The sequence below is a fragment of the Cryphonectria parasitica genome (genome assembly GCF_011745365.1).
Source record: "Cryphonectria parasitica EP155 unplaced genomic scaffold M406scaffold_1, whole genome shotgun sequence".
Classification (NCBI taxonomy): Eukaryota; Fungi; Ascomycota; class Sordariomycetes; order Diaporthales; family Cryphonectriaceae; genus Cryphonectria; species Cryphonectria parasitica.
The window spans coordinates 3361362-3389216 of record NW_024468909.1 but is presented as its reverse complement, the minus strand read 5'-3'; the positions used below and the strand labels follow the sequence as shown (position 1 = coordinate 3389216).

Sequence of the window (27855 nt, the reverse complement as noted above, 5' to 3'; positions counted from 1 at the left end):
TTCGCTCCATCAACGAGTGCTTTTGCCTCAGCAAGCTCTTTGATGCGCAAATAGAGGTGAGCGACTTTGTCAGCCGCCTGATCGACACGAGAATTATGTCCACTCAAGTACGATTTGATGATGACGACAAGGTCCTTGAGGTCCTTGTCCGGGCTTGCCACGTAAAGCTCTGTGAACCTTGACCGCAATCCGAGTGGTAAATCCCTTTTGCCGACATCTGTTGCCGGGTTCATCGCTCCAAAGATTCTGAAGTTTGGATGAGCTTCTATTCTCTCGATCTCACCTGTTTCCGAGAGCAAGATCGAGGGTATAGCATCTGGTCCCGACTGGAGCAAGTCTGCGATGCTCTCCAGTGTGTCTGGAGATGCCAAGTTGATCTCATCCAAGAGTACCCAGTCACCATTCCTGACAGCCTTGACGATGTTGCCCTCGACGAAGGCGAAAGCAAAGCCTCCAGAGGCCCCTGATAATTGGATCTCAAATTGCTCCAGGTTCTTCGAAAATTTTTCCCACCGAGGTCTGAGCTCCAATAGGGACTGTAATGACGACTCTGTCTTTCGTCTCTTTGCTGGCTGGTCATTCTCTCTCGCTTGCTCGCGGGTCTGCTCTTCGATAATCTTCTTTTTGAGGATATCATCAAAGATCTGCGGAGCTTGTTTCCAGAGCTTTGCAACATTCGTCCATCTTCCCTTTGCGATGTTCTTGCCGATACTGTCGAGATATTTCTGGTTCTTTTGCTGGGATATGCCGGTTGATGCAAACAGATCTTCAAAATCCTCCTTCAACGGTACGGCGAGATTGCGTACATTGATGGGCTTGAAGCCTCCTAGGAGGTCTCCGGCCTCGCTCTGCTGAGACAAATTCACGGCGATCAATTTGTGGCCCAGGCTTTCTGAAAGCTGCTGTACCACAGTGGTCTTTCCGATACCAGTCTCTCCAACAAGCAAGACCGGCTCCTTGAGGTCGACAGCTACAGCGATTTGTTCCAACAATCTCCTCGCATGTGTCGTCGGTGCAAACGGTCGCCTCGACTTTGCCACGCGGTTCAGCCGTTTTGCCTTGTGCAGCCTCGACCGCCCAACCGTCAAATGTGTCTCGCTTTCCTCTAATTTCGGGATGTGCATGGTAAGATGATGCTCCACGCGCTGACTTGACCTCCCCATCATCTCTCCAATGTGAAGGATAAGCTTATCCCGCACTCGGGAATCTTTAATGCCGCTTGCGAAACAGTCGATGGCCTCCATGAACATCCCATCATATGTCGTCTCGGTCATGGGCTCGCTTCCCGTTTGTGCTCCTGTGGCCGCAATGATCCTCTCCAGGCGCCGGCACCACTTGAAGAGATCTCTTGAGCTGATTGGGCGTTCTGATGCCGACGACGTGCCAGATACCAGCGCTGGACCACTCAGGAGGAGACAAAATCGCTCAAAGACCTTGAGTATTGGATCTGAAACGAACTTATGCAACAGAGGATACTTTTCGCGGATCACTGCTTGGAGTTCCTCCTGAAGCATGCTTTCCACCGGTAACAATTGCCAGAATCGCAGTCCAAGCAGGGAGGGAATGTTCTCCTGGCCATTCATGCCTCGTAAGGTCCTCACAGTTGCAAAGATCCGGAAGCTGCTGGGTGCTTGTATCCTCTCGCCGCGGTTCGGTATTAGCAGCTCTCCTCGTTCAATCAGGGGTAGAAGAGTGCTCATGACCTCGGTAGGTGCACGGTCGAGATCTTCTATGAGCACCCACCGCCCCTCCCTGACAGCTGTCGTTAGGATGCCTGGTCGCCACTCGAAAGAGCCTGGCTTTGTGCCAGTGGTGTAGAGGCCAATGAGCATCTTGGCATCAGTTTGCTCGTTGAGATGCAGAGTGACAAGGCTAGAGTCCATACGAAGCTCTCGGGCTAACTCGAGAACCAAGGCTGTCTTGCCGGCGCCAGATAGTCCGTGGAGAAGGACGGGCCCCGGCTGCTGCAACAGCTTTGCAAGATGTTCCAAGTTGCGGAGAGTCGTGGGCGTGGCAACGAGGGATGAGGGAGTACTCGGCGCACCATGGGGCCGTGGCAGGACTGTGTTTCCATAGTTGACCACGAGGGTGGTGAGATTCTGTGGTGGTATCTGAACGAAAGATGTTGCGAGTGTTTGTTCCCGGGCTGCAAGGATTTGTTGATGTATCTCCTCCACACGAGTGTGTTCAAACAGCGACAAAAAGGCATAATCTATGAGCTTTCCGTCGAAGTTTCCGGCCAGAGGCTCATCTCCTGGAATGTGTTCCTGCACCAGAGACCCCAGCTTGAAGTCGGACGCACTCAGGAGGAGACAAAAGATTCGTATTGAAAGGTATCTGACAGGACCGGATCGATACGAAAAGAGATCTTGCATTTGAGAAGGCGATACCAAACTTGCATATGTCTTCCTATCGAAATTGAGAAGTCTCCATACTGCCAGCAGTCTCTGGATGAGAGCATCGCCACTCAAAGTCTGCGAGGCATCCACAAGATTGATGCGCGGAGTGAGGTGCGCCTCTGAAGATGATCGAGGCTCAACGGCTAGGTTTCTGAGATAATCATCCAAAAAAGTCGAGAGCTGCGGTGCAAAAGGAAGGATCCTAGCAAATGCTGCCAAGATGCTGTTGTTGCAGCTGCCACGTTGTGTGCTGAGGATCCAACGAGCGCAAATGTCTGTGAAGACTGGCTCAAAATGGGCGTAGAGACGGCCTGTAAGTTGAGGTATGAGTGCCGCCTGTGATATGGCATCCAGAAAATTCGTCGGGTTCTGTTTGCGGATGATGTGAAGCAACTCGGGTGGTAAGCATGCCACCGCGGTCGCATCGCCCAGCAGAGATGCCCTCTGTGAGCTCACATCGAAATTCGCCATGGTCGGCGAGATCTCGTGAATTTTGTTTTGGAAATAGTTTGGGAAGTTCGCAGTCCTGATCAACGACTTTTTTTTCTGCCGTCCTAAAGTCGCAGCGGCAGGGATCTAAGCTATGATCCCTGTCCCTGCAGACTTCTAAAACGGAAAGCGGATTTTCCAGGCGACCGGGGCGGCAGAGCATTGGCCAGGGACGACCTCGAGCTTAGAAAAAGTTCTGGAGCCCGTCAACGACCGCGTGAGAGACGAGCTCTGGTAGGCCCTCACGCGATACATACACCTTCAATATCCCTTCGAGAACCCTCCGAAGACAACTACAACCATGTCGCTCTCCTCCAGATATGCGGCGCAATGCTGCGCCCGCCAAATTCGATCCGCAACCTCCCTCCGAACCACGGGTGCGCTCGCCCAGCAGAGGATAGCAAGGCGATACCAGTCGACCGAGGCTGCCGCCGCACCTACAAATCCCAAGATTGCCGGCATTGTGGAGCAAATCAGCCAATTGACGCTGCTGGAGACTGCGGACCTGGTGTCAAGCCTCAAGGTGGGAGGGAACATATGCATCCGACGGAGTGGCGTCAAAGAGCTAATTGGGTTTCTCGACAGTCCCGACTGAACATCCCAGACATGCCCATCGGTGGGTTCGCTGCCGCTGCAGCCCCGGCGGCAGCACCAGCAGCTGCGGCAGAAGCTGAGGAGGACGCCCCCGCTGCGGCACAGGAGAAGACCCTCTTCAGCGTGAAGCTGATGTCATTCGAGACGAGCGCGAAGCCGAAGGTCATCAAGGAAATCAAGAGCTTGCTAGGTCTGAGTCTGGTGGACTCTAAGAAATTTGTAGAGAGCGCGCCCAAGATGATGAAGGATTCGGTACCGAAAGATGAGGCTGAGAAGATCGTGGCGACCCTGAAGGAGCTTGGCGCTGTCGTCCAGATGGAGTAGATGTGCGGAAGGGGTTGCAGAAGGACTGGGCAGATATCCACGTGGATTTCGGGGCAATATGGACCGCATCTCGGGCATTTGCATGTACAAAGGCACGTGTAATAGTATACAGGATTAGCCGGACGGTAATGTCACCAGCTTCTACACAACCTTGCAGAGGGTATCCTGACATCGTATTCGCAAGACTGCGGATTCTATCAAATTCCTGCCTCGATTCCTCCAAGGGCCGTCGATTGACCGAGGCGCCTTCTAGAGTATTGGGAATCCCCCTCCAGTGACTCGATGGCTGAGTCGCTCTAGACACACCTCAGTAAGTGAGGAGCTCATTGGTGTCAGCGGACTTGTATACTTACTTCGATATTCGTACAATTGAGCTTCCATCCTCACGGTCTCTCCAAGACGGCTCGGCATTTGTCCCGTACCGTAGACTTTAAGCACCGACGGTATTCAGCATAATATTGTCGATGCACGCTGAGGTCATTGCGCGTGATTTCCATTGGGTACGTGTGCCTTCCGTCTCCGTGTCTCCTCGTCCTGGCGATGCACACAGCTATCCACGACGCATCGCTGCCGTTCTTCCTCCTCCTCCTTCGCCAGCAAGAAGTCATCGTCCCCAAGGTCACTCGTCTCGTCCCACATTTTCCACATCTCGGCGTCTGGCGGCTCGTTGGGGACAGCCCATATGCTCTCCCGCAACCTCTTGTGCCGCTCACGGTCCTCCTCGATGCGCTGCTCGATCTGTTTCTTGTCGAGGCGCGGCGGTAGCACCGTGCCGCCTGGCCTGGGTATGGTGCGCGACGCTGGCATGTCGCCTAGCCCCGGATTCGTGCTGTTAACAGGCGAGGACATAACGGCATCTATGCTGGCTGTCTCGCGCTCCTTGAGCACTTCGTTGATCTCGTCGACTGTCTGGGCAGCGAGAAAATTCTTGGATTGAAGGCCTTGGAGAACCTGCTCGCTGGTTAGAAGGGGAGAGAGGCCTGCTATGATGAGATAAGGAAAGGAAAATGGTGCAAGGTAGACAAACCCTCCTGACGACCTTAACATTCGCAGCACCAGAGCCATCGTCCGGAGCCACGGCGTCAACCACCCGGATGATGTCGCGCTGTAACATGCGCACGTAATCGACGTGTCCGTCCTTCTGTGCCATCTCGAGGAAGTGCTCAATGAAGTACATGATATTGGCACGAGTATTCATGTTATTCTGTATTAAAAATTAGCCTGATGACATTCTTCCTACGTAAAGCAGAGACTATATGATGACATACCCGCTCTAGTTGTTCTAATATGCACGAGTGCAAGTCCTCGTCCATGTCTTTGTACTTGAGTGCGTACTGGGCTGCCTTTTGCGCAGATGTCACGGACGCATTGAGGTGCTGCAACTGCGACGAAAATCGCATCCGCACCTCGAAAGGGTCGGCCATTGTATCACTTGAATGATCCCACACGTGTTAATATACCCAGAAGCGCTGAAATGCGAGTTTGAAAATTCAGTGTGTTGTTGGGTTTTTTCCTTCTCTGGTGGGCTATGTTTGAAGAGGCGGGAAGTATAGAGTGAGATGGGCGGCTTCCAGGTTGTCACTGGATGGCAAAGTTGCTCCCCGTTGTAGGGCTGCAGCGCTGGGATCTGGTGCTAGCCTTCTTTAGTTAGGCGGTGTAGCGGCGGGCTACTGGCCCCACGGCAGCTGGACATCAGTGCTTAGAATTCCACTTTAGCAAGAGCGATTCCTTGGCAGTGCTCACATGTCGAAATGCAGTGTCACCTTCATGCTGAATTCTGAATTTCGCTGCCCTAACATGCATAGTGAGCGCGCACTTGCAGAGTTTTGGAATCATTTATTCATTGGGCAATTCAGACGCCTTTTATTATTGATCAAAGATCCACATTCCTCTCAAACTCAAAGTAACTAACCATTTCCTGTTGAGCCTGAGATCCTGACCAGTTGCCGTGATTTCAAGAGTCCTGCAAATGTGTCCGTGGCCTTGGATGCATCTCTGGAATGCCGGCATGGCATCTTAGAGCTCAGCACCTGCTGAGAAGTTCGAAGGACAGTGACCCCTAGGCTTTCGACTTTTTGCTACTGGACGCCTCAGCCTCCTCCTCCGCCTTCCTTTTTTTACCATCGGTCTTGGAGTGTGCATCCTTGCGCTGCTCAAACATGGACAGAAGCAGGGCGTACTCGAGCTCCACGCTGTTCAGCGTCTCGTTGAGCTTCGTGACCCGCTCGTCGAGGTTGAGCGCACTCAGCTGCTCCTTGTTCTGAGCTGCAATCCTCGACTTGGTGACCAGCTTCCACAGCCTGTACTCGTGTTCCTCCGCCTTTGTGGCAGCTTTCTTAACTTTCCCCTGTACCGCGTCCTCCAGCTTCGTGAGCACCGAGTCTGGAAGCTTTGACATGAGATGCATTTCGACCAGTCTGGAGAACTGCCGAGAGGCAATCTTGTACTTGGTGCGCACCGTTTCCAAAACCTTCTTGTCGACAATGTTGCTCAGCACAAAGCCGTTCTTGGAAAGCGTCACGCTTGTGTTGATTCGGATTTCATTGAAGTCAGATTTTTCCCGGAGAAAAGCCAGATCTGCCATATCCCTCAGGGTGTCGAATGCCTCGCTGGGGTCCTCCACAGTGATCTCAAAGGTGTTTGGATCGTCGAGAAGCGTCTTGAAAATCGGTCTGTACAGTCGCTGACCATTGCCTTTGTGCTGGAAAGGTGGCAGGATGACGAACTGTGATATTCTGGATCGGCACGGAAAGTCTGAGAAGGGCGTTGTCTTTGTCGGAAGTTCAAGATCGCCAGTAGCCCCACCGTCAGGCGTCTGAGGTCGGAAGATGAAGAATCGATAGACTGTTGAGTATCCGACAAATACGTAGGTGTACTTTCCAGGCTCGTTTGCGCGCGGCTGCTTCTGATAGAGGAAGAACACCGTCCATCGATCCAGAAAGTCCGCCTCGGCATCTTCTGTGGACTCCGTTTGTATTGGCGTTCCTGCCTCTATGAAGAGAGACACCAGGATTTGGATCCTCTTGACAAGCGCCAAAACCAGAGGATCGGCTAGATTGCCCCTCCAGACTTCATACAGATCCTCCGTGTCGCCTTGGAACGTCTCGACCAGCTCTCCGGGCGGGTGCCACTCATCGGAACTGTTTTGGACAGCGACTTCAAAGTCGGCTGCCTTTCCAAATGCGACTACAAGGGGTTAGTATTGAGAAGGCGAAAGGGAGGCAGGGAAAGGGGGGGGGGCTTGCCTGGAGGTAGGAAGGGCTCGAAAAGGTCTCGAATCTCTGGCGACTCGGCGATCGCAACGGTAGCAGGTACTCTCTTTGTTGATGTGTGAGAGATGTGTGGGCGCATGTCAGATGCATTGAAGCGGAGACTGATCTTCAATCCCTTGTAGCCATAGATCGTTTCCTCATCGTTGTTAACGATGGGATAGGTCCAAGTTGGTCGAAAGCTTGCGATGGTCTTAGGACGCCCTTGCTCTGCCTTAGTGACCAGGCTGATGTTCAAGATATTGCTCGCCTTGACGGTCCACTCGTCCAGAACTTCCTCTGCCATGGTGACTGTAGCGGTCCAATGGATGCACTCTGATTCCTTGACGTCGAATTCTCGATCCCTTTGTATGAGAAAGTTTAGAGTCGTGATGTTTTAGATGAAAGGCAAAGGTCGAGGTTTGAGTGCGAACGCGAATGAGATCGCGGTGCGGTGCGACGCGACGTAGAGCTAAATTAGGTGCACCGTGTAGAGAAAGTCGATAGCCTGCTGAGGCCCTGCGGGAGGGAATGCAGGGGTCCGCCACGATCTGCGTGAGTGAGACAGGGGGAGCTTGCAGTTACTACCACAGTAATTGCTTCTCCTGCACTACACCCGTCCGTCTCACCAGACTTTCGGGGCAATCGACCAGCGACGCTTGACACGACCTCGAGTTTTTACACGCCTAGAAAATTTAACAAAGGCTTCAACCCGTTCGACATAGCAGGCGAGGACGGACCAATCGTCCCAGAAGGGAGCAGGAAACCTTTGGCAGAAATTCCTCGACATCGCTATCCCGATTGGACACATCAGTCTTTCAGGCTCGCCCCTCCGTTTCAAGATCTGTTCAATCGCGTCCCTCACCCATGCGCTCAATATTTGGATAGCATCAGATTCATGATGGGCGGGCTTTTTCTTCTCCTCGTCCTGAGCGTGAGCCTACAACCTCTCTGAAATGACCACGGACCGCACCAGCTAATTGTACATATCCAGTTGGTGATGGCTCTTGCCTCGTTCCTCGCCGGTGCTCTACCTCTATCGATGACCCTCAGCCAATCACAATTACGCTTAATATCGAGCATAGGAGTTGGAATACTCGTCGGCACATCCTTGATTGTCATTGTACCGGAGGGTGTTGAGGCTGTTGCGTCTTCAGGGGCCGGGGCACACGAACCACGCGGCTTAAGATCGATCGTCGCAGCGCGCCAGGTGCCGCAGCCCATATTGCCTCGAGACTTACCTGCGATAAAAATTGTGGAGGAATCGCCTGTCGATCATGGCACAATTATACGCGAAGCACTGGAAAAAAGGGACGATGCGCCAATAGCAGAAGGGGATGCGCCGGCTGAGCCACCAAAGGGAGACGTAGTGCAGCACGAGGACGATGGCTTCCCAACATTCTATATCGGATTCTCCTTGATGCTGGGCTTTGTCCTCATGTTCTTGATTGACAGACTACCGCAACACGCCACCGACGGGTTGAACAGGGTCCCAGCAACACGGCATATCAGTCTGGACAACCTCGGCTCCTCAAGCGTCAATGGCGAGGGTGAAGACGAGCATGACGGCTTCTTGAGCTCCTTATCGCCGTCACCGAGACAGTCGAGGAGTCTTGCAACCACCGTGGGCCTAGTGATCCATGCGGCGGCGGATGGGATCGCAATGGGCGCATCGGCAACGACGAGCGACATGAAGCTAGGAATTATCATCTTTGTTGCGATCATGGTTCACAAGGCGCCTGCGGCCTTCGGGTTGACATCATTGCTGCTCAGGCAGGGGCTATCAAAACGGGCTGCTCGAGGACACTTGATGGCGTTTAGTCTGGCAGCGCCTGTCGGTGCGCTTGGCTCCTTCATCCTCGTGTCGATCCTTGGTGGTGGGAACATGGACGGCCCCACGGGGCAGTGGTGGACCGGCATGCTTCTCTTGTTCTCCGGCGGCACTTTCTTGTAAGTTGTCTCCCCGAAAACACCGATTTAATCAGGTGGCTGACCGGAGTGGTCAGATATGTTGCCATGCACGCCATGCAGGAGGAGCCATCTGCACAACCACACGACCACCATTCGTCTATGAACGGCTACGCAGACAGCCCGCAGAGGAAACCTGGGCGACCGCAAGTGAGAGATACAGTGGCCACTGTAGGTGGTATGCTTCTACCTCTTCTCACACAGTTTGGGCACCATCATTGAAGGGCATTGGCTCTTGTATGAGTAGGAGTATTTAGCTTTTGTTTAGGTTATGCCATGGTTGGCGACTGTCGAGAGTGTTGTGGCGTGGGCATCGACGGCGTTCGGGATCTCCAGCATAGACAGCGACTACGTTTATCAGCGTGCGTGCGTGTGTCATGCATAGCTGTTTGGATCGTGCAGTTTTCGAGGTGGCGTCTAGGTTTTGTGGGTTTTCTTCTCAGCACTGCACGGCCACGGTACATACTATAGGACAACAATTGTTGGGATTATTCATTGGTTCTTCGCTACGGTCTACATGGAGACGTCGGCTCCCTTGCTCTGCCGCCGTTTTTTATTTCTCACCCCCCACCCCGGTAGACGTCGTATCGCACGAAAAGAGCAACGCATTGTCTACAGGTCTGCGGCAACTCGAAGTCTCCTCAAGGCATAACAAAGTCCGCATCAGCAGCAGCAGCAGTAGCAGCAATAGCCCGCCTCACGTAGAGCCTAGCCAACTGTGTTGCGCCGACAACAATCATCATGTTCCTCACATCCAGAAATCTGCAGTACAAGCGTGGACAGCTGCGGCCTTACATGTCTCAAGTCGGAGAACACAAGACGAGCACAGTCAGAGACAGTTGGAACAAAATGGCTGCAGGGCAACACGGCATTGTCTGGCGTGGCGCCGAACAATCGCTCTCTGGGGGCGCACAAAATCCAACGGCCGTGTCTCGATCGCCGGGAGCAGAAAACAAAATCGAAGCCGCTCATCTTCGGCTGCTAGACCCAGTGCTGACGCTGACGTGAGGGAGGACGCGCCACATTGGGCAAGTCGTGAGAGCATGCATGACATTCGGAGAATGCTTTTAGTGTTGTAGGTTGTTGTCAACCTGAGCCTGCCATCTCTCTCCTTTTGTCTCCAATGGGAAGAGGGAGAGAGGAAGAGAGCGAGAGAACAATACATCGAAGTTGTATCACGGTCGATCCTACAGGTCGGGGTGGCCTGGAAGCGTACGGTTGTTGAGGCTGAAGTTGATGTGTGTTCAGCATATTCCTGCAGCGTAGCGCTTCCTCCCGGAGGATTTTTTTCAACGGGTCTAAAAATATTGTGTGCTCGGCAGAGAGGTGTTTAAATCCTTTGGATCGCTGTTTCAGATACGCATTTCTACGAAACGTACGTGGGGTCTCGAGTAGTCCAGACGGAATGGTATGTGTGTGGCTGGGGATTTACATAGCCTGATATTTGAAGAGACCTGCCTGCAAGGCCTATTTTGTTGGCCAGCACAACACACCATTATCATGGCCGCCTGGATGGTCGCCACAGTGAAGCAATCGATCCTGTCCAGTGGACTGGTAGCAAGATGTGTCAATGTAGGCAGAACAACAGGCTTGGACTCATGACATCGTGTCGGGGTCTCGAGGCTGAAATCAGCTCTCAGAATGGTCCAGATGTCCTCCCACACGCAGTACTAACTTTGGTGTCCAAGCGCCCGCGCCGAATCAAACTGAGAAATCGGTGTCCATCCGCAAGGAACCCGGTGTGGCTGCGATTTTAAGGGGGGGTTGGAAGGGAGAATAGGGAGGGAGGATAAGGTTGTGGGTACACGCAACGGAGTGGGTGTGAAATCATAAGTTTCGTGGTAGTGAAATTGAGTGACGTCTTTTGCTTCTTACAAACCAGACCCTGACCAGGTTGCAGAGGGTGCGTGGCACCAGTGGTCTGTTGACAGCAAGCGTTGTATCGTAAACATGATGAGTTGGTCCAAGCACGACTCAGCGCTCTCTTGCTGTGATGCCGTTTTTGCAATCTACCACAGAGCAGATACTATGCTACATCTACATGTGAGTGGGACACAGGGAGAAAACGAGGCGAAAGGGAAAGAGGAGAAAATGAAGAAAAAATTCTGCTCCATGAACATTTCATGTGTACTGGGTCAAGATGTGAACAAGAGAGAAGAGAGAAGGTTCAGGAGGGCCCCTGTTTTAGCCATGACACGGGAATGCATGTAAACTGCATAGATCGCCAGAAACACCCCCGGAGAAGGGGTTTGGGGTTTTTTCCCTTCTTTTCTCTCTCTCTCTCTCTCTTTCTCCCCCCTTCTTTTTCTTGTCTTGTCAGGCAGACCCCCTGTAAGTCTGAAGGCTGGCATTCCTGGTTTCTAATCACACCCTCCCTGTCAGGGCCTGTCATGCCCTGCTGACTGCCAGACATTGAACAAGAACGGGGGGGAATACGAAAGCATAGCAAGAACCTGGTTTGGGGACGCTCTTGGCTGGCACTTTTGATTTTTACAATTTGTGATGCTGGAGCATGATGAAATAGGCAGTTATCGTTCAAAGCATCTATGGCAAAAACATCTCTTCGTTGTGTTGGACCTGACACTTGCAGGCTTTCCTCCGTGGGTTGTGATTTATCTGTCCGTCTCTCTGCAACCATCATTGATCAAAGTTGAAGCAGGCGGATGCGGCAGCTTGACTCTTTCCGGGAACAGGAGAGAGAGAGAGAGCAGCCACCTCCACCTGCAGGCCCTGGATCAGACAAGAAGACCACCTGCATGAATCCTGCCCTTGCCCCCGCTGCCGCACGTCGATTTGAGCCCAGTCCATCCATTTCCAACAGGCCGCCTCGACCTGGTTGAATCTGACATCCTTCATTCCCCATTCTCCTCACCTCATACGCACTCGCCCACCCTGCATCCAAGACACACCTCCTCCTCACCTTCGCCCCTACGGCACACACACTCATACGACATACCGAGTGGGCGGAGAGGCCGAATTGTCCTCACTTTTTGTCTTATTCCAAAGTTCCTCATTTCTTTTCGCCTGGGCGGTTTTTGTTCCTTCCTTTTTTCTTCTTCTTTGGTGTTTGATTCGTCTTGTTTATTCTGCCACCACCACCGCACTCGACAGCGCCCGCGCCCTGCCGTCATCTAATCTCTCTCCCGCCTCCTTGCCCCCCCTTAACCGAGGATTAACGTCCGCCTTTCTTCTTGTGTCTGATGTACGAATCGTTTTCTCCAATTCTGCATTATCACGCCTTCGCACTGGAGCACGCACCTACACACGATCCCACGGTTTAAAGTTACACGCTACACTGTCATCCGGACGCCTTTTTCTCACCTCCGATCAAAGCATCCGAACTGTCGCCCCCCCCCCCCTTTTGGATTCCGGCGCCTATTAAGTGTCAACGTTACAGGCCACCTTCTTCTGCCCTCTTGAACGACGCCTTTTGGAACGATCACTATAGGAATCACGTCGACACGTAACTATTTCTTACTTCTGATTTTCGGGGGAAAGAGCTACGCAGTGCTACTCCTTCTTGAGTAGGGGCAGAGTCAACGGCAACAATTTTTTACTTCTTTTTCTGGTTAAGGTCAGTGCTATTATCATCATTCCCCCCTTGGCGAGTCTAGTGTATCATACGAAACTGCTGGTTGCCCCGAAGTCTGTGAATTGACCAGGCGCCATAGACCTGGGTCGAGACCCAGGACCCCATAGACATTGTCAAACTGACTGTATGCGCCAAAAACAGAGACGATCTTGAGCCCCATCAACGAGTCCAGATCGATCGAAACCTCCCTCCGATCGCTCCTCGGCCGCCCAGATCGTGCTCGAGTTTTACATCCATACATTGGCATTGGCTTGTTGAAGGATAGCTCGAGGATGGATTCCTACGGCCATCGGCCGCTCAGCTTTTCTGACAGAAGAGCGAGCCTGTACTCGGGCGAGGAATTGGTTATGAACAGCGGCAACCACTCCATCAAGATCCCTCAGCCTCGACCGCCGCGAGGACCCCCGACTCCCAACATGAGCACTCCTGCTACCGACTTTGACCAGACGCTGACCGGATCACCCCCGCCTCCACCTACTCCGGCAGCCTCTCCTGGTCCGTCCAACGCCCAGCCCGACTGGAGCGATGCCGGAGATGAAGAAGACATATTCTTGGCTAAATGTCGGCAGCACTTTCAGAGCTGCTCGGGTCCCCAGCGAACCCGCATTCTGGCTGACCTGTTGAACCTGTGCACAAGCCAACAGCTTTCCTTCGTTCATCAGTTCGTCAGTCCTCTGCTGAAGAAAGATCCGTTCACCAGTCTACCGGATGAATTGTGCCTTAGGGTTAGTACAACGCGGCTGTTCGGTCCGTGTCTATGACGTGTCTCCGCCCTTGCTGACGTGAGAGCAGATCTTATCATTCATCGACGACCCCAAGGTCCTGGCGAGAGCGTCTCAAGTTTCCCGCAGATGGCGAGATCTTCTCAGCGACGACATGACCTGGAAGAACCTTTGCGTGAAACACGACTACGGCCGTCGCTTGTCAGACGTAGGATCCGCGCTACCTGCATACGCCTCCAGACCCGGAGCACAACCGCTGCTCTCCGCAGACGGCCAGTTCGCAAATCACAGTTTCCCAGGCGCCTACCCCTCCGCAGCCGCCATGTCTGCCTCTAGGAGTCTGGACGGGTCGAGTGCGCCGGCCAGGCCGATGCTCAAGTCTTACAAGTCACACTTTAAGCAGAGATACCTAGTCGATGCGGCCTGGCGGACTGGGGGTAAATCCACAACACGAGCCATTACGCAGGACGGAGGAGTCGTGACCAGTCTGCACCTCACGCCCAAGTACATCATTGTGGCGCTGGATAACGCCAAGATTCATGTCTTCGACACCGAGGGCAATGCGCTGCGTGTCCTCCAAGGTCACGTCATGGGTGTATGGGCTATGGTCCCCTGGGAAGATGTCCTAGTCAGCGGTGGCTGCGATCGTGACGTCCGGGTCTGGGAGCTAAACACTGGGTAAGGATGCCCTCTCACCACATTCTTTTATTTCTTTCTTGTCTGCTTGTTTCCTTCTTTTGGATCTCGTCATCCCACTAACCTTGTCTCAGAGTCTGCTCCTACACCCTCAGAGGCCACACTAGTACTGTGCGCTGTCTTAAGATGTCAGATGCCAATACGGCCATCTCGGGCTCGAGGGATACCACTCTTCGTGTCTGGGACATTCGTACTGGCCTGTGCCGCAACGTCCTTGTGGGTCATCAAGCTAGTGTGCGGTGCTTGGAGATCAAGGGTGATATCGTGGTTTCTGGCAGTTACGATACCACAGCCAAGATCTGGAGCATCTCCGAGGGCAGATGTTTGCATACGCTGCAAGGTCATTATAGCCAGATATATGCTATCGCGTTTGACGGCGCCAGGGTAGCAACTGGCAGCCTGGACACCAGTGTTCGGATCTGGGATGCCTCCACCGGGTAAGTCAAGCCCCCACAAAGAGAACGATTAAAAATTCGTTTTGTGGCTGACCGATATCACAGAGAATGCCTCGCAGTCCTGCAGGGTCACACCTCTTTAGTCGGCCAATTGCAGATGAGAGGCGATACCCTCGTGACCGGTGGCTCAGATGGCTCGGTCAGAGTCTGGTCTCTGTCCAAATTTGTACCAATTCACCGACTGGCAGCTCACGATAACAGCGTTACCAGCTTGCAATTTGACGATACTCGTGTCGTCAGCGGTGGCAGCGATGGACGGGTAAAAGTATGGGACTTGAAGACTGGCCACCTAGTCCGCGAGCTCATCGCGCAGGGTGAAGCCGTATGGCGCGTCGCCTTCGAGGATGAGAAATGTGTGGCAATGGCTCTCCGCAACAACAGGACTGTCATGGAGGTGAGTTGAGCTACGTTTCCAGCATGTGGGACCTTGAACTGACGATAAGTATGTAGGTCTGGTCTTTCTCGCCCCCGCCAGACGATGAGAGGCCTCTGTCCATGGATGCCTTGGATGATCCCAACCGACCGAAGAGCGCGCTGGCCTTGGACTGGAGACAGCCGCAGCCAGCAGTCATCCCGGGACTGCCTCCACGAGACAATCGAGAGGATGTCGACATGGAGGATGCAGGCCCCTCGACGGCACCTCTTCAAGGTGGCGGTAGTACATTCTTTCACGACTGAGCTCGAACCGGCATATACTCATCAGGCCGATATGATATTCATGTGATCCGACGCCTCCCAATTTTGGGGTCATATATTATCTTTGTCGGTGGCAAATATCTCTACACTCAAAAACGGGGCGGCATCATTACCCTTGGGATCTCTTACATCAAGACGTGCATAGCATGGGCTGGGTCGTCTGCTTTTCCACACTGCCGTCGATAATACCGCATTTGGGTACAGGCCGCATTTTCTTCTTGGTTACAAAATCGTTATTACTTTTAGCTTCCGGGATGCGGACTCGGATTTTGGTTACGATGCATGCATGGCTTAGGCGTTAATAACTGCAGCGAGCGTTGGCATTGATTTTGATGCGAACCGACCGGAGTGAGCGGTGTCAAGTTACAAGGGGCTCAAAGGGAGGCATCATGATGGGGAGGATAGACCGTCGACGCGTTAGCTAGCTCGAAGAAAAGTCAGCACGACACCATCTTCATTACTTTCCGGCCCCAAAGTCTATGATCGGGACGCGTCTGAGGCTGATGCGTTACACCCGTTGGGAGCTTCTTGTGCTCGCACACGCTCGCAAACAGCAATGTTGATGTCAATCCACTACTTGTGAAGCCTGTAAAACCGTGTAATTGACCGCTCAATATGACGACATACGTACATGCGAACAACAAGTAAGACAACTTGGAAGGCTGACATGGCTAGTAAGTGACGAGAAGAGTGTCGTGTGGATAGATACATATATTTTATAGAATTTTTGTTTATTTTAATTTCTCTCTTCCTTCTTCGCTCTGTATTTATCCATTTTCCTTTTCTCTTTCTTTCCTCTTCTCAGAAATCATTGGCATATCAGCAGTAAACTGGTAATGGCTCGAAATAAATCGAACGCGAATTGTTGCGCTGGGTACCACCTGAGAACAAGGAGCAGGTCCCCCCCGCCCCCCCCCCCCCCAAAAAAAAAAAACCGCCTGTGTGTGAGGCATTAGAATGTCCGCGATTCGGGCATTTCAGATAGCCACCCGGAGGAAAGAGGTACGTACCTCGACTGCAGTCCCCCGAAAAATCCACGCTAGCGCAAAACCCGCTCGCTCCGTGCCCAACATTTCGTACGCCGACGTTCGCTCGCTCTCCCACTTCTGCAAAACTTCGTCCACAACAACCATCACATCGCCGCCATGTTCTCACGGGCAGTCAGACAAGCGGCTGTGCCTCTGCGCACTACTCGGCCTTCCATTCCTCTAGTGGCCGCCAGACGAACCGTCACTACGAATGCCGCCTCGTCGAGCGTCGATAAGAGCGCAGTCCCCCAGGTAAGCAACAGCTACCGGCAGCTTTCAGCTCTACCAGCTGCATCTGCCCACCGTCTTCGGACGATTGACCGATTGACGCTTTCCACGGCATACCAATTTTCTGTAGAGGGGTTTCTGGTATGCCCTGTACCGTGGTCGAAGCTGACAGGAAACGTTCCAGTCCGACGACGAGCCTTTCATCGTCAACCTGAACGATGAGAGCTTCGAGACCTACGAGTTGGACCCCCCTCCATACACCCTCGAGGTGACCAAGAAGGAGCTGAAGAAGATGTTCTACGATATGGTTGTCATTCGGTATGCGCTCTCTTACAAGTTTGAAGGCTCTGGTGGATGTAGAAGCAAGCTCTGACAGACGGGGGGAAAACAGACAGATGGAGCTGGCTGCCGATCGGCTTTACAAGGACAAGAAGATCCGAGGTTTCTGCCATCTTTCCACCGGCCAGGAGGCCGTTGCCGTCGGCATCGAGCACGCCATCACTAAGGAGGACGATCTCATCACCGCCTACCGTTGCCACGGCTTCGCCCTCATGCGCGGCGCCACTGTCCGGTCCATCATCGGCGAGCTCCTCGGTAGACGCCAGGGTATCGCCTATGGAAAGGGTGGATCCATGCACATGTTCGCCAAGAACTTCTACGGTGGCAACGGTATCGTCGGTGCTCAGGTCCCTGTTGGTGCTGGTCTGGCCTTTGCTCACAAGTACAACGGCCGCAAGAACAGCTCGATTATCCTGTACGGTGACGGTGCCAGCAACCAGGGACAGGTCTTCGAGGCTTTCAACATGGCGAAGCTGTGGAAGCTGCCCGCTCTGTTCGGCTGCGAGAGTAAGTCGACGTCCCGTCTGGATTTTGCAGGAATCATCTAACGGGGGATGACAGACAACAAGTACGGTATGGGTACGGCGGCTGCTCGTTCCTCTGCCCTAACGGACTACTACAAGCGTGGCCAGTACATCCCTGGCCTGAAGGTCAACGGCATGGACTGCCTGGCTGTCAAGGCTGCGGTCAAGTACGGCAAGCAGTGGACTGACGCCGACAATGGCCCTCTCGTCCTCGAGTACGTCACCTACCGGTACGGAGGCCACTCCATGTCGGACCCTGGCACCACCTACCGTACCCGTGAGGAGATCCAGCGCATGCGCAGCACCCACGACCCCATCTCGGGCCTGAAGCAGCACATCCTGGACTGGTCCGTCGCGACCGAGGAGGAGCTGAAGGCCATCGACAAGGAGGCTCGCAACCACGTCAACGAGGAGGTTGCCGCCGCCGAGGCCATGCCCGCGCCCGAGGCTACCCCCCAGATCCTGTACGAGGACATCTACGTCCGGGGATCGGAGCCGCCTTTTATCCGGGGACGTACGCCTGATGACAACTTCTACTTTGCCTAAATGGGTCGAGGTAAAAATTTATTGGACACAAAGAGAAGTGAAGCACTGTGCACTACCCTGGCCTGGCGTTCTGCATGTACAATACCAAGAAAGATAAGAAACAGTGGATTGGACTAGGAGGAAAACCGGGATCCTATAGAAATACTAAGTACTCGGGGGAGGTTCATTTCATTCCATAATTAATTTCTGAGCGATGAGTCGAGGAACCAATGTGACAAAAAGTGCAAGGTAGAGAGAGAAAGACATACCTTCACAATCATGCGGACGAGGAGTCGCTTGTCGAGTAACACCTACCTAGTGCACCTCTACCTAGTACGCTGTACTAGGAGGAGGGTTCAATTTCACTTTCTATCTTATCCCTATATCTAGGAGAGTTTCCCTAAAGAAAAGTGAAGGAAAAGAGGTGGAGGGGAGGGGGGGAATAAGACCGGGAAAAGAATGCTAATTCAGCAAATGAAAGAAGACAGAAGAGAGAAAAGGGGAGAAAAGAAAAGTACAATCCATGTACACATGTGGTCGAGGCTGCCAAAGAAGAGGAAGATGCCGAGGGGTTGGCAGTGCAGGGTGCTACTGAATGGGAGGAGCGCACGTGAGACGCGTTGGACTCGGGTCCCCCAAATTGACTCGCCCAGCGCGTCATCCCAAAGTCGCGTCATTAGGTAACCACGAGCCGCCAAAACCCATTTCTGCAAGAACGAGCTATTGCTTCTGCCTAAGACTGCTTAGTCCCCTCTTGAGTTGATTGACCACCTTTTCCCCTCAATCTATAAAACTCACCTACGTCTATTTCTCTCTTCTTCAGTTCTTCGTCACACGCACAAGTGTTCGTTCAGTGTGGCTTCAAGGCACGTCTTCCAGCTCGCGACGCGCACCTCGCTCCGGCTGCTCACCATGGCGCCCAAGCAAGCGACTCTGGGGTATGTCAAGCCGTCGCAGACCACCTTGGGGTGTGTGCATGCAATTCTTCACCCTTTACAGCGATACTACCTTGTCTTATGATTCATAGCATTCATGGGTGAAAGCTTGGGAATATGAACTGACCAATGTACTTATTTGGTGCGTCCTGCAGAAAGTTTTTCGGAAAGCACACCGGCTCCAGGCCCGCCCCTACTCAGCAGACAAAATTGTCTTTTGCGTCGAAGCAGGTCAGCACGTCGAAGGAGGATGAGTATGAGGAGCATGGAGATGATGTCAAGGCGGAGCCATCAAGCCAGGAAAGCACGGGTGATGCCAGTGCGAAGGAGAACTCGAATCCTGTGCAAGGTGAGGGCAGCCCATCTATTGCGCATTCAGAAGCCATCAGACTGACTAGAGATATGCAGAGGTCAAGAAGCGCGGACGGGCTCCGAAGGCCTCCAAGACATCAGCAAAGCCGCCTGATGGTAAAGCAAAGCTAAAGGAAGAGACGGACGACCTGGACGAGGACGAGGACGATGCTGCGCCAGTTAGGAAGCGTCCACGAAAGAGCCGAAATCTGCTTGACGAAGAGGATGAGGACGAGGCTATGGATGAGGCGCCAGCTCCGAAGTCCAAGCCGAAGAAAGCGGCGAAGCCAGCCAAGGCCGCGTCGCCGAAGCCAGTAAAGAAGGAGCCGAGCCCCAGTATTGAAGATAAAGACGCGAAGGCTGCCACGGAGTCGGAATCGGAATCAGAGAGAGAGGCGGAGGAGAGTGAGGAGGAGAAGCCCGAGGTCGCCGCAAAGGTTCGCAAGACCGTCCAAACGAAATTGACCAGCAATGTCAAGGACCCGTATCCTGACTGGAAGCCTGGCGAGCCTGTGCCGTATGCCGCGCTCTGCAAGACATTCTCCTTGATCGAGCTCACGACCAAGAGGCTCGAGATCCAAGCACACTGCTCGTTGTTTCTGCGGCAGGTCTTGAGGCTCACACCTGATGATATGGTACCGACGATCTTGTTGATGATCAACAAGCTCGCGCCCGATTATGCGGGCATTGAATTGGGCATTGGAGAGTCTTCGATCATGAAAGCAATCGGAGAAACGACAGGTCGAACATTGGCGGTCATCAAAAACGATCAGAAGGAGATCGGAGATCTTGGCTTGGTAGCTGTCAAGTCTCGCTCCACCCAGCCGACCATGTTCAAGCCTAAAGCTCTGACTGTACGAGGTGTTCATACGGGCTTGATGGGCATTGCTACTGTGACCGGTTCTGGTGCCCAGGGCAGGAAAGTTGATGGCATCAAAAAACTTCTGTCTGCGGCGGATGCACACGGCACGGGCAAGGTAGACATCACCAAAGACAAGGGCGGCCCAAGTGAGACCAAGTACCTTGTCCGCTTCCTAGAGGGAAAGCTGCGACTTGGGCTGGCGCAGCAGACTGTGTTAACATCTCTTGCCCATGCCATGATCTGTCATGAGGCTGGATTGAAGAACGAGGTTCCAAGCACTACCGAGATGGAGCAGGCCGAAACCACGTTGAAGACTGTCTACAGTGAGCTGCCAAGCTACGATGTCATCATACCCGCAATGTTGGAGCATGGCATATTAAAGCTGCGGGAGAACTGTAAACTATGCCCCGGCGTGCCACTGAAGCCCATGTTGGCGAAACCGACCAAGGCAATCACAGAAGTACTGGACCGGTTCGAGGGCCGAAAATTTACCTGCGAGTACAAGTACGACGGTGAACGAGCGCAAATCCATTACGTCGCCAAGGATGCAGACCAGCACCTCAGCGAGGCCACAGCGGGGGCAACGAAGGCGGTTGGTGATGGCGTTGCGTCCATCTTCTCGAGAAATTCGGAGGACCTGTCCAAGAAATACCCTGACATTCTAGCGAAGCTGCATACTTGGGTCAAAGAGGACACCAAGAGCTTCGTTCTCGATTGCGAGACTGTGGCCTGGGACACCCTTGAAAAGAAGGTTCTGCCATTCCAGAACCTGATGACAAGGAAAAAGAAGGATGTCAAGATTGAGGACGTCAAGGTCAAGGTGTGCGTCTTTGCCTTTGACTTGCTGTACCTGAATGGCAAGGCCATCGTGGAGAAGTCTCTGGCAGAACGACGTGAGTTGCTCCACGAAGCCTTCGTTCCTGTTGAGGGAGAGTTTGCGTTTGCGACGCACACGAACGGTCAAGAGCTGGATGATATCCAAACTTTCCTGGATGAGAGTGTCAAGGCCTCTTGCGAAGGTCTGATGGTGAAGATGCTGGAGGGCAGTGAGAGCGCGTATGAGCCCAGCAGACGGAGTCAAAATTGGCTCAAGGTATGTGAACTGAAAGCCCCTTTTTTACATTTCTTTCTTGCTGACAATACTCTTGTAGATCAAGAAAGACTATCTCTCCGGTGTGGGCGACTCCCTCGATCTGGTCGTACTGGGTGCCTACTATGGCAAGGGCAAGCGGACATCCGTCTACGGCGCTTTCCTGCTGGCCTGCTACAATCCGTCGTCTGACACTTACGAGACGGTTTGCAACATCGGTACTGGGTTTTCTGAGGCCGTGCTCGAAGAGCTGCACAAGTCGCTTAATGCGATCGTTATCGATCGGCCGAAGCCGTTTTATGCGCACTCCTCTGGAAACCAACACCAGCCGGATGTCTGGTTCGAGCCTCGCTACGTCTGGGAGGTACGCACCGCGGACCTGACGCTCAGCCCGCGGTACAAGGCAGGAATGAAGGAGGGTGTCGACCCGGCGGGCGAGAAGGGCATCAGCCTGCGGTTCCCGCGCTTCATCAAGGTGCGCGATGATAAGAAGCCGGACGAGGCGACGAGCAGCCGGCAGGTGGCGGAGATGTACCGCAAGCAGGAGAGCGTGTCCAAGAGTAAGGGCCCAGCGGTGGATGATGATTACGAGTACTAGTTCAAGGCTCAAGGTAAGGGCAGGGGGGAGGATCTTTTTGAAAGGCGAACTTCCCAAATTGCATAGTCGCTCTCGAGACAAGACCTGTTGAGGCTGTCAGTGGTTGCATGAGCTCAGACTCGCATCAAATAATTTGCAATCATGAGATCTTGGCTCAAATTAGTGGACTCTAGTGAAAGATGCTTCGTGAAGAAATTTCGGGCAATGCCTTAGTATGTCTATGCTAATATACTCGCCTGCAACAAGAACGTGCACCCCACAGCAGCTTCTTCTCTCTTATAGAATCGAGTCCACCTCCGCACTCGGGCTCGGCTCCTCGTCAGCCGCCATATCACCACCACCCCTCCTCCCAGCGCTTAGCAGGCCCCTCTGTTCCCCCTCGCCATCCTCCCTCATGATTCCCGTCTCAATGCCCAGGTTACCCGCCGTCCCCGTGGTCCGCCTAGTCTCTTCGGCACCATTGAGCACATACCAGACGTCTTTCTTGGTCAGGAGGCCCTGCAGCACACCCCTATCGCTGAAGAGCACGTAGCGCAGGCCGAGCTTCTGGAAGTAGCTCACGGCGAGGTGCAGGCTGGACAGCGAGGGCAGGGTGATCGGGGTCCGGTCCATCCAGGGCCTGAGGTCGAGAGTGGTGCGGGGGTCCGCGAGGGCCTGGTGCGAGAAGAAGGCCTCGGTCTCGGGCGGGAGGGTGCGTGCGGCCGTGTGGAGGTTGTAGCTCAGCTCTGCGCGCGAGATGTAGCCCAGCAGCACGGCCTCGCGGGGATCACTTATGACGGGGAAGCCGCGGTAGGCGTGCGCGTCGAGGATGGCGCTGAGCGAGGCGATAGTGTGGCCTGTCGCGGTGAGAACGACCAGGTCCTCGATGCGAGTCATGATCTGGGCGGAGGGGATGTCTGGGATGTTCATGAGGTTATCGTCGCTGTTGTCGAGGAAAGGGTACTCGTTGAGATGGATCCAGGACTCGTAGATGCCGCGCCGCGAGATGGCGTCTCCTGTCCACTTGGAGATCATGACAGCGATCATGATGGGCAGCACGTATGTGAGTGCACCCGTCAGCTCGAACATGATTACCACGATAGAGACAGTCATGCGCGTCACACCAGCGAGGGTTGCAGCTGCGCCGATGATGGCATAGGTGCCAGGGTTGATACACGGGACGTCAGGGGCGCACTGGCGGCTGAAAGGGTAGAATTTCGGATGGTCGTGCACCCAGATCTCCATGATAATGCCGACCGCGCGGCCTGACAGTGCACCGATCGCCATGGACGGTAGAATGATACCGGCGGGAATCTGTAGGCCGAAGGTGATTGCTGCGAGGAAGAAGCCCAGGACTGCGGCGAAAAGCAGGAGCACGATAGTACCTGCTGATGCGGCACCAGTCTTGCAGAGGCCAAACTGATCGTCGTTGCCGAGTCTTGCGCACTCTGCAAAGAGGTTTGCTACGAGCTCTGACGACTGTGCGCGCATGTAGAGGTTGGGATAGTTGACTAGAGCGGTTAAGATGGCCACGGCGACAACCTGCGTGACAGCGCCAGGGACCAAATTGGAGGTTTTCCTCCACTGAGCTATCTTCATGTTCAGCTTAATAAAGGATCCTCCATAAACACCCTGTGATCTTGTAAGCATATGTCCTGGCAACAGAACGTCTGTTGTTGGCTTACTCCTATAATCCCCATGAGGACGAAAGGCCCAAATTCAAATGAGTGCCATTCGGTGTCGTATTTGACATGATAGAGTGCAGTCTCACCGCTTCGAAACGGGTCGAACGCTCTCAGGATGACGGCACCAACACTGGCACACACGAAGCTCTTCCACATGGTCTTGTCCGGAAAGTAATATGAAATTTGCTTCTCGGCGTCAGTAGATTCATTATGCCAAGTGCTTCAACGCCCATGCAACCTTACCTCGAGACTGAACAACACTCCACCTATGGGGGAACCGAAGGCCACAGAAATTCCAGAGGCGGCCGCGGCAGAAAGAACCTCTCTTTTTCGCGCTGGGAGACTGTTAGACCTCCCATCAAGTTGCATTCAGAGGGATAACAACCTACCTTCGTTCTCATTGATGACGGGGAAGAGCTTGATGAAGAGATTTGCACAACAGCATGCAACATGTACAAGTGGGCCTTCTTTTCCTAACCACATACCAGATGCCACCGACAGACACTGCAGGCATAATCAACTCAGAGGGGGCCATGGTACGTGAAGGGTGGGGGGAGAGCGTGTGCTTGAGCCATACCAGTCCAAGAGACTTCGTTATCAAGGTCCAAGTGCCCAGGAACCTCCTGATGATGAAACCTCCAAGCACAGTCTTGATTTCGGGTATACCACTGTGCTTCGCGTGAATAGCATACTCCTTCACCAAAATGCTGGCACAAAAAGCGAAAAAGACCTGCCACACGTCAGGATCCGAGGGGTCACGGTGCTTGCTTGGGGTGTTGATCGTACCGAGAAGACAATGAAGGAAATATACTCTATAATCCAGCCTCCTGCCGCCGATGATACGTGCAATGCTGTAGCCCATGGGCGCCAACCCAGGCACTGGGCGCCATCGTCGTAACCCATGCAGCAGAACGACTTGTTCAGATAGAATGTACCTCCGTCTTTCTGAGTGCAATAGCCGGCCTTGAGGTCACTGAGCCAGTCTGTGGTGATGTCGATGATAGCTGCTAGAGTTCCAACGAGTATGCCGGTCAAGACTAATATCATCCACTCTTGGGCGGTGTCAAGAGCCAGTTGTGTCTTGCCCAAGAGACCTTTGGCACTGCTGCGAAGAACCCGTAGACGCGTGCGCTCCTTTGTGTATTCGAAAATCCAGTCGATGGCTGTGAGATCCTCATATCCTACTCTTTGCCCTGGGCCCTCGACATACCAGTCTAGTGGCCCTCCATCCTTGGAGGCTGCGTTTCCATTTGCACCTCCCCGCCGCCGCAGTGGTGAGCCGCCTAGATTCTCCAATGGGGTGTGTCCATTGGCCGGCGCCCCATTGCTATATGACGAGTCTGGTCTGTTCCCTCCACTCGACCCTGGACTTGATCCGGTGAAAGTCGTGAACAGCCTGCTCTGTGCGAAGTCGAAGAGGGTGCGCTTTTGCTTGCGCTTGAAGGTTATAGGGGCGGAAAGATCGTGATGCTGCGGCTCTTCGTCGAGGTCTTCATCGCTGTTCGCATGGGGTGGGCTCAAATCGTGCTCGTCGTCGCGGTGAGGCGTGTGCGGTCGATCTGGAGGCGAGTGGGAGGAAGACGACGCCTCCGAGCTGTCCAGGCCGTTGTTCATGTTCGGGAACGGCGCCTTGACAATGTGTGTTCGGTGCTTGCCAAGACATGCCCCATCTCCTGCCTCGATGAAAGGGCTCGAGCTAGGTTGTTGGCATCGAGCGGACGAGAGGCAGTTGTCGTGCGTTTAGAATACAGCAAGTTCAGACCTGGAATCTTGAAAGGAATATTGACCTGTCGTTTCCGGCCCAGGCCCCCTATCGCGCCTAAGTCGGCGATCCTGACCCACACTATGTGCCGCTGAAACCTTGAAGCGGTAGTGCGCTGGACCCCTGAATAGCAGCCTTACTGCTCCCGTCTCTAGGGTGCTTCAGGTACGTGACGTCAATCCAGAGGACCACCTAGTCACTAGGCAAGACCCTGTGAGGACCCTCTAAGAAAAACCCTGAGGCGGCCTTTCGCTTGCACCGGTCACATTCCAGATGAGAAGCACTTAGGCAGCTGTCTGCGCTGAACCCACCGGAATTAGGCTCTAGTCGCCATGTCTTGAGATGTGACAGTCCTTCTGCTAAAGGTCTACTCGAGGTCTGTAGACAACATGACCTCGACGCAAGGAGACGGTGCTCCCACAGCGACAGATCAACACTCATCGCAGACGGGAACGGCTCAAAACCAGGAACAGGAAAGCGGCGAGAATGTGACGGTGACGATTCAGAAAATCCAGGAGCTTTTAAGGACCAAGAATGACACTTCAAGGTTCGTCGGCCTTGCACTGCTCAAGTCTGTCCTCGACAACTCACAACAACTCCGAGAAGATGAGCCTACCATCACGACCTTATGGCAGAGCGTGTCTCCCAAGTTCCTGGACCGTCTACTACGGAGCGGCGCAAACAAGTCTTCGCCAAGTAAAGACGCGAAGGACATGGTCGATATTGCTGTTGCTGTTCTTCACACATTTTCGACCCTTCTCCCAACAAATTTGAAGAAAGAGCCGAGCCTCGTCGACCGGATACCGCTTCTTGTCTCGGTGATACTGTACAGGTACTCATTCCACTGAAACAACCAAAGTTTTCCATGGGCGACATGAGCTGATGTATATGTTGAACAGTTCAGACATCACAACCCAGCTAGTACTTCAGACTCTCCTAACCCTTGTCAGCACTCCGGAAGGCGCCAAGATCTTCCTGAGCGTTGACGATATAAGCTGTCTTGTGGAGATTGCGCCAGCGCGACCTCTCGCCCTCGATGTTTTCCTGCACGCCTTTGTGCAGTCATCTGTGTCGAGCGATGACAGAGCATATTTGCAGTCCAAGATAAACCAGACCGTGCTGGCGCTGGCCGTCTCGTTCAAGGGCACTGATGCCGTCACGCTCTTGAACTTTGTCGACGAACTCTTGCGTAGATTGGAACCTGAGGTACGTCCTACACATGTATCGCGATGGAAATTTGACACTTGCTGACAGACCTGTAGACGGTACCAAAAAACTCAGCATGGTTACAACCCGTCACAAATTTCATCCGCAATTTAGTGACAAGCAAGCCTACTCCAGCAGGTCGGGCGGCATACACAAACCTCACAGCCTCCTTATTACAAGCCTTTCCAGCTGAAGCCTCGAACATATTGTTCTCCGACAAAACCAGATCAGACAAGCCATTCTCCTATTTACTAATCAATCTTGTCTTGATTGATCTGCGCTCCTCGTTCCCGGCTCTCCTCGGACAACTGAATAGTCCTGAGTATGAAATCATCTCCAAGCGGCTCGCTTCAGCCTTCGATATCGTCTCAGCTTTCATCGGGTTTCTAGTCAGATTCCTCGAAGATGAAGATCTCGAGGGCCCGACATTACCACTCATGATGGCCCCTGATCTACTCTTAAAATTGCGCAAATTTATTTCAGAGACCATGTCCCTTGCCATCGAGTACCTTCGCGAGCGGTGGGACGCCTCTGTCGTAGGCGCTATGGGGCTACATCCAGAGGCTCGGATTGGAAAGGCCAAAACATCCACAGGATCTCATTTTACGCTCGCATGGGATTCGAAGACAGAGAGCGCCCACCAAGACCCCTTGGTCTTGGCCGCAGTAAGGGCTCTAGCCATCTGGCTGCGCGAGGATGATAACGATATGTTGCGCAGTGAAGCAGCGGGACTTGGAGATATGTTCATGGACCTCTACAAAACAGGTGCCTCTGACAGGCTTGACTTTAGGAGACCCGTGCTTGTGGCTTTGGAAGGGATTATGACCGTTGACGAGGGTGCGAATTCGCTCCTCGAAAATGAGGGATGGGAAGTACTGACGAAAGACATGCTCTCTATTTTACAGACGAGCTCGTCTGTAGAAGACGAAAATGAGGCTTCCAGGGGTATCGAGATCGTACGTGTGCTTCTGCCAGTCGTTGAAAGGGAAGAGCCCGGCAGTAGGGAGACGTGGATGGGCGTTGTCACGGCGGTGGCCGCTTGGAATGTGCCGGACACTGAGCAGAGTCCGACTATGCTCGACTTCCAGGTAGCTGTTCTCCAGCTGGTCACAGCTCTGTTGTCGAATACACACCTTGGGATGCAGAGGCGGTATGTCCATTCGATCAGCGCTGTGTTGGGCATTGTTGGCCAGATGAAGAGCAAAGCAAGAGGGTACGCGGCAGTGCTCGAGTCGCTCGAGGATGTTGAGAGGACTTTGGGTTCTCTACGGTAGTGGTGAGGAGACCCAAGACTCCTCAGGATGGTTATTAAGGAAGGGAGCCGGTGGGTGGTGAAATAATTCGCGATATTCTGGAACTGGGTTGTTTTCTCGTGCTTATTTACCTTAAGTATGATGCCCTGGTGCACTTCGAACTCATCTCTCCCACTGCGCGCCACAGTCTTATTGGCACAGCTCAAATTCAGTTTCTTGTCACTTCCCGGTCGATATTAATCTCATGAGCTACGTAGGTTCTATTGTGCATGCGTCTGGAAGGAGTGCAAAGTAATACAAGGAAGAG

General features: G+C 53.4%; 9 protein-coding genes across 9 annotated transcripts; 6 read left to right on the top strand and 3 right to left on the bottom strand.

The window, feature by feature from the left end:
* The first annotated feature begins 3111 nt into the window (after nucleotides 1-3111).
* M406DRAFT_344131 (50S ribosomal protein L12) lies at nucleotides 3112-3944 on the top strand. Its single transcript, XM_040921945.1, has 2 exons — nucleotides 3112-3411; nucleotides 3474-3944. Exons 1-2 carry the CDS (start codon nucleotides 3190-3192, stop codon nucleotides 3804-3806), a joined length of 555 nt encoding a protein of 184 aa, XP_040781316.1. The 5' UTR covers nucleotides 3112-3189; the 3' UTR covers nucleotides 3807-3944.
* Nucleotides 3945-4283: 339 nt separating this feature from the next.
* M406DRAFT_35219 (uncharacterized protein) lies at nucleotides 4284-5230 on the bottom strand (the record flags this gene model as incomplete). Its single annotated transcript, XM_040922670.1, has 3 exons — nucleotides 4284-4757; nucleotides 4834-5010; nucleotides 5075-5230. The coding sequence occupies 3 exons, from the start codon at nucleotides 5228-5230 to the stop codon at nucleotides 4284-4286; spliced, it is 807 nt and encodes a 268-aa protein (XP_040781315.1).
* Nucleotides 5231-5865: 635 nt separating this feature from the next.
* Nucleotides 5866-7361, bottom strand: M406DRAFT_336041 (acyl-CoA N-acyltransferase; the record flags this gene model as incomplete). Its single annotated transcript, XM_040921100.1, has 2 exons — nucleotides 5866-6992; nucleotides 7052-7361. 2 exons carry the CDS (start codon nucleotides 7359-7361, stop codon nucleotides 5866-5868), a joined length of 1437 nt encoding a protein of 478 aa, XP_040781314.1.
* A 669-nt stretch (nucleotides 7362-8030) lies between these two features.
* Nucleotides 8031-9244, top strand: M406DRAFT_35959 (uncharacterized protein; the record flags this gene model as incomplete). The annotated part of the gene is made up of 2 exons (XM_040923983.1): nucleotides 8031-9004; nucleotides 9061-9244. Coding segments are annotated over 2 exons (1158 nt in total), but the record flags the coding sequence as incomplete, so codon positions are not given.
* Nucleotides 9245-13030: 3786 nt separating this feature from the next.
* M406DRAFT_87189 (uncharacterized protein) lies at nucleotides 13031-15773 on the top strand (the record flags this gene model as incomplete). The annotated part of the gene is made up of 5 exons (XM_040926102.1): nucleotides 13031-13339; nucleotides 13407-14014; nucleotides 14107-14469; nucleotides 14533-14881; nucleotides 14938-15773. The coding sequence occupies 5 exons, from the start codon at nucleotides 13031-13033 to the stop codon at nucleotides 15163-15165; spliced, it is 1857 nt and encodes a 618-aa protein (XP_040781312.1). The 3' UTR covers nucleotides 15166-15773.
* A 546-nt stretch (nucleotides 15774-16319) lies between these two features.
* M406DRAFT_320338 (uncharacterized protein) lies at nucleotides 16320-18209 on the top strand. Its single transcript, XM_040919372.1, has 4 exons — nucleotides 16320-16463; nucleotides 16624-16757; nucleotides 16831-17285; nucleotides 17340-18209. The coding sequence occupies exons 1-4, from the start codon at nucleotides 16329-16331 to the stop codon at nucleotides 17846-17848; spliced, it is 1233 nt and encodes a 410-aa protein (XP_040781311.1). The 5' UTR covers nucleotides 16320-16328; the 3' UTR covers nucleotides 17849-18209.
* A 530-nt stretch (nucleotides 18210-18739) lies between these two features.
* On the top strand, nucleotides 18740-21663 carry M406DRAFT_59377 (uncharacterized protein; the record flags this gene model as incomplete). The annotated part of the gene is made up of 5 exons (XM_040924632.1): nucleotides 18740-18765; nucleotides 18918-19072; nucleotides 19171-19427; nucleotides 19473-21068; nucleotides 21127-21663. The coding sequence occupies 5 exons, from the start codon at nucleotides 18740-18742 to the stop codon at nucleotides 21661-21663; spliced, it is 2571 nt and encodes an 856-aa protein (XP_040781310.1).
* Nucleotides 21664-21851: 188 nt separating this feature from the next.
* M406DRAFT_87182 (uncharacterized protein) lies at nucleotides 21852-24941 on the bottom strand (the record flags this gene model as incomplete). The annotated part of the gene is made up of 7 exons (XM_040926101.1): nucleotides 21852-23274; nucleotides 23328-23513; nucleotides 23571-23662; nucleotides 23717-23831; nucleotides 23905-24057; nucleotides 24114-24654; nucleotides 24691-24941. The coding sequence occupies 7 exons, from the start codon at nucleotides 24939-24941 to the stop codon at nucleotides 21940-21942; spliced, it is 2673 nt and encodes an 890-aa protein (XP_040781309.1). The 3' UTR covers nucleotides 21852-21939.
* Nucleotides 24942-25478: 537 nt separating this feature from the next.
* Nucleotides 25479-27569, top strand: M406DRAFT_34482 (uncharacterized protein; the record flags this gene model as incomplete). The annotated part of the gene is made up of 3 exons (XM_040922015.1): nucleotides 25479-25921; nucleotides 25989-26295; nucleotides 26352-27569. 3 exons carry the CDS (start codon nucleotides 25479-25481, stop codon nucleotides 27567-27569), a joined length of 1968 nt encoding a protein of 655 aa, XP_040781308.1.
* Nucleotides 27570-27855: the final 286 nt, after the last annotated feature.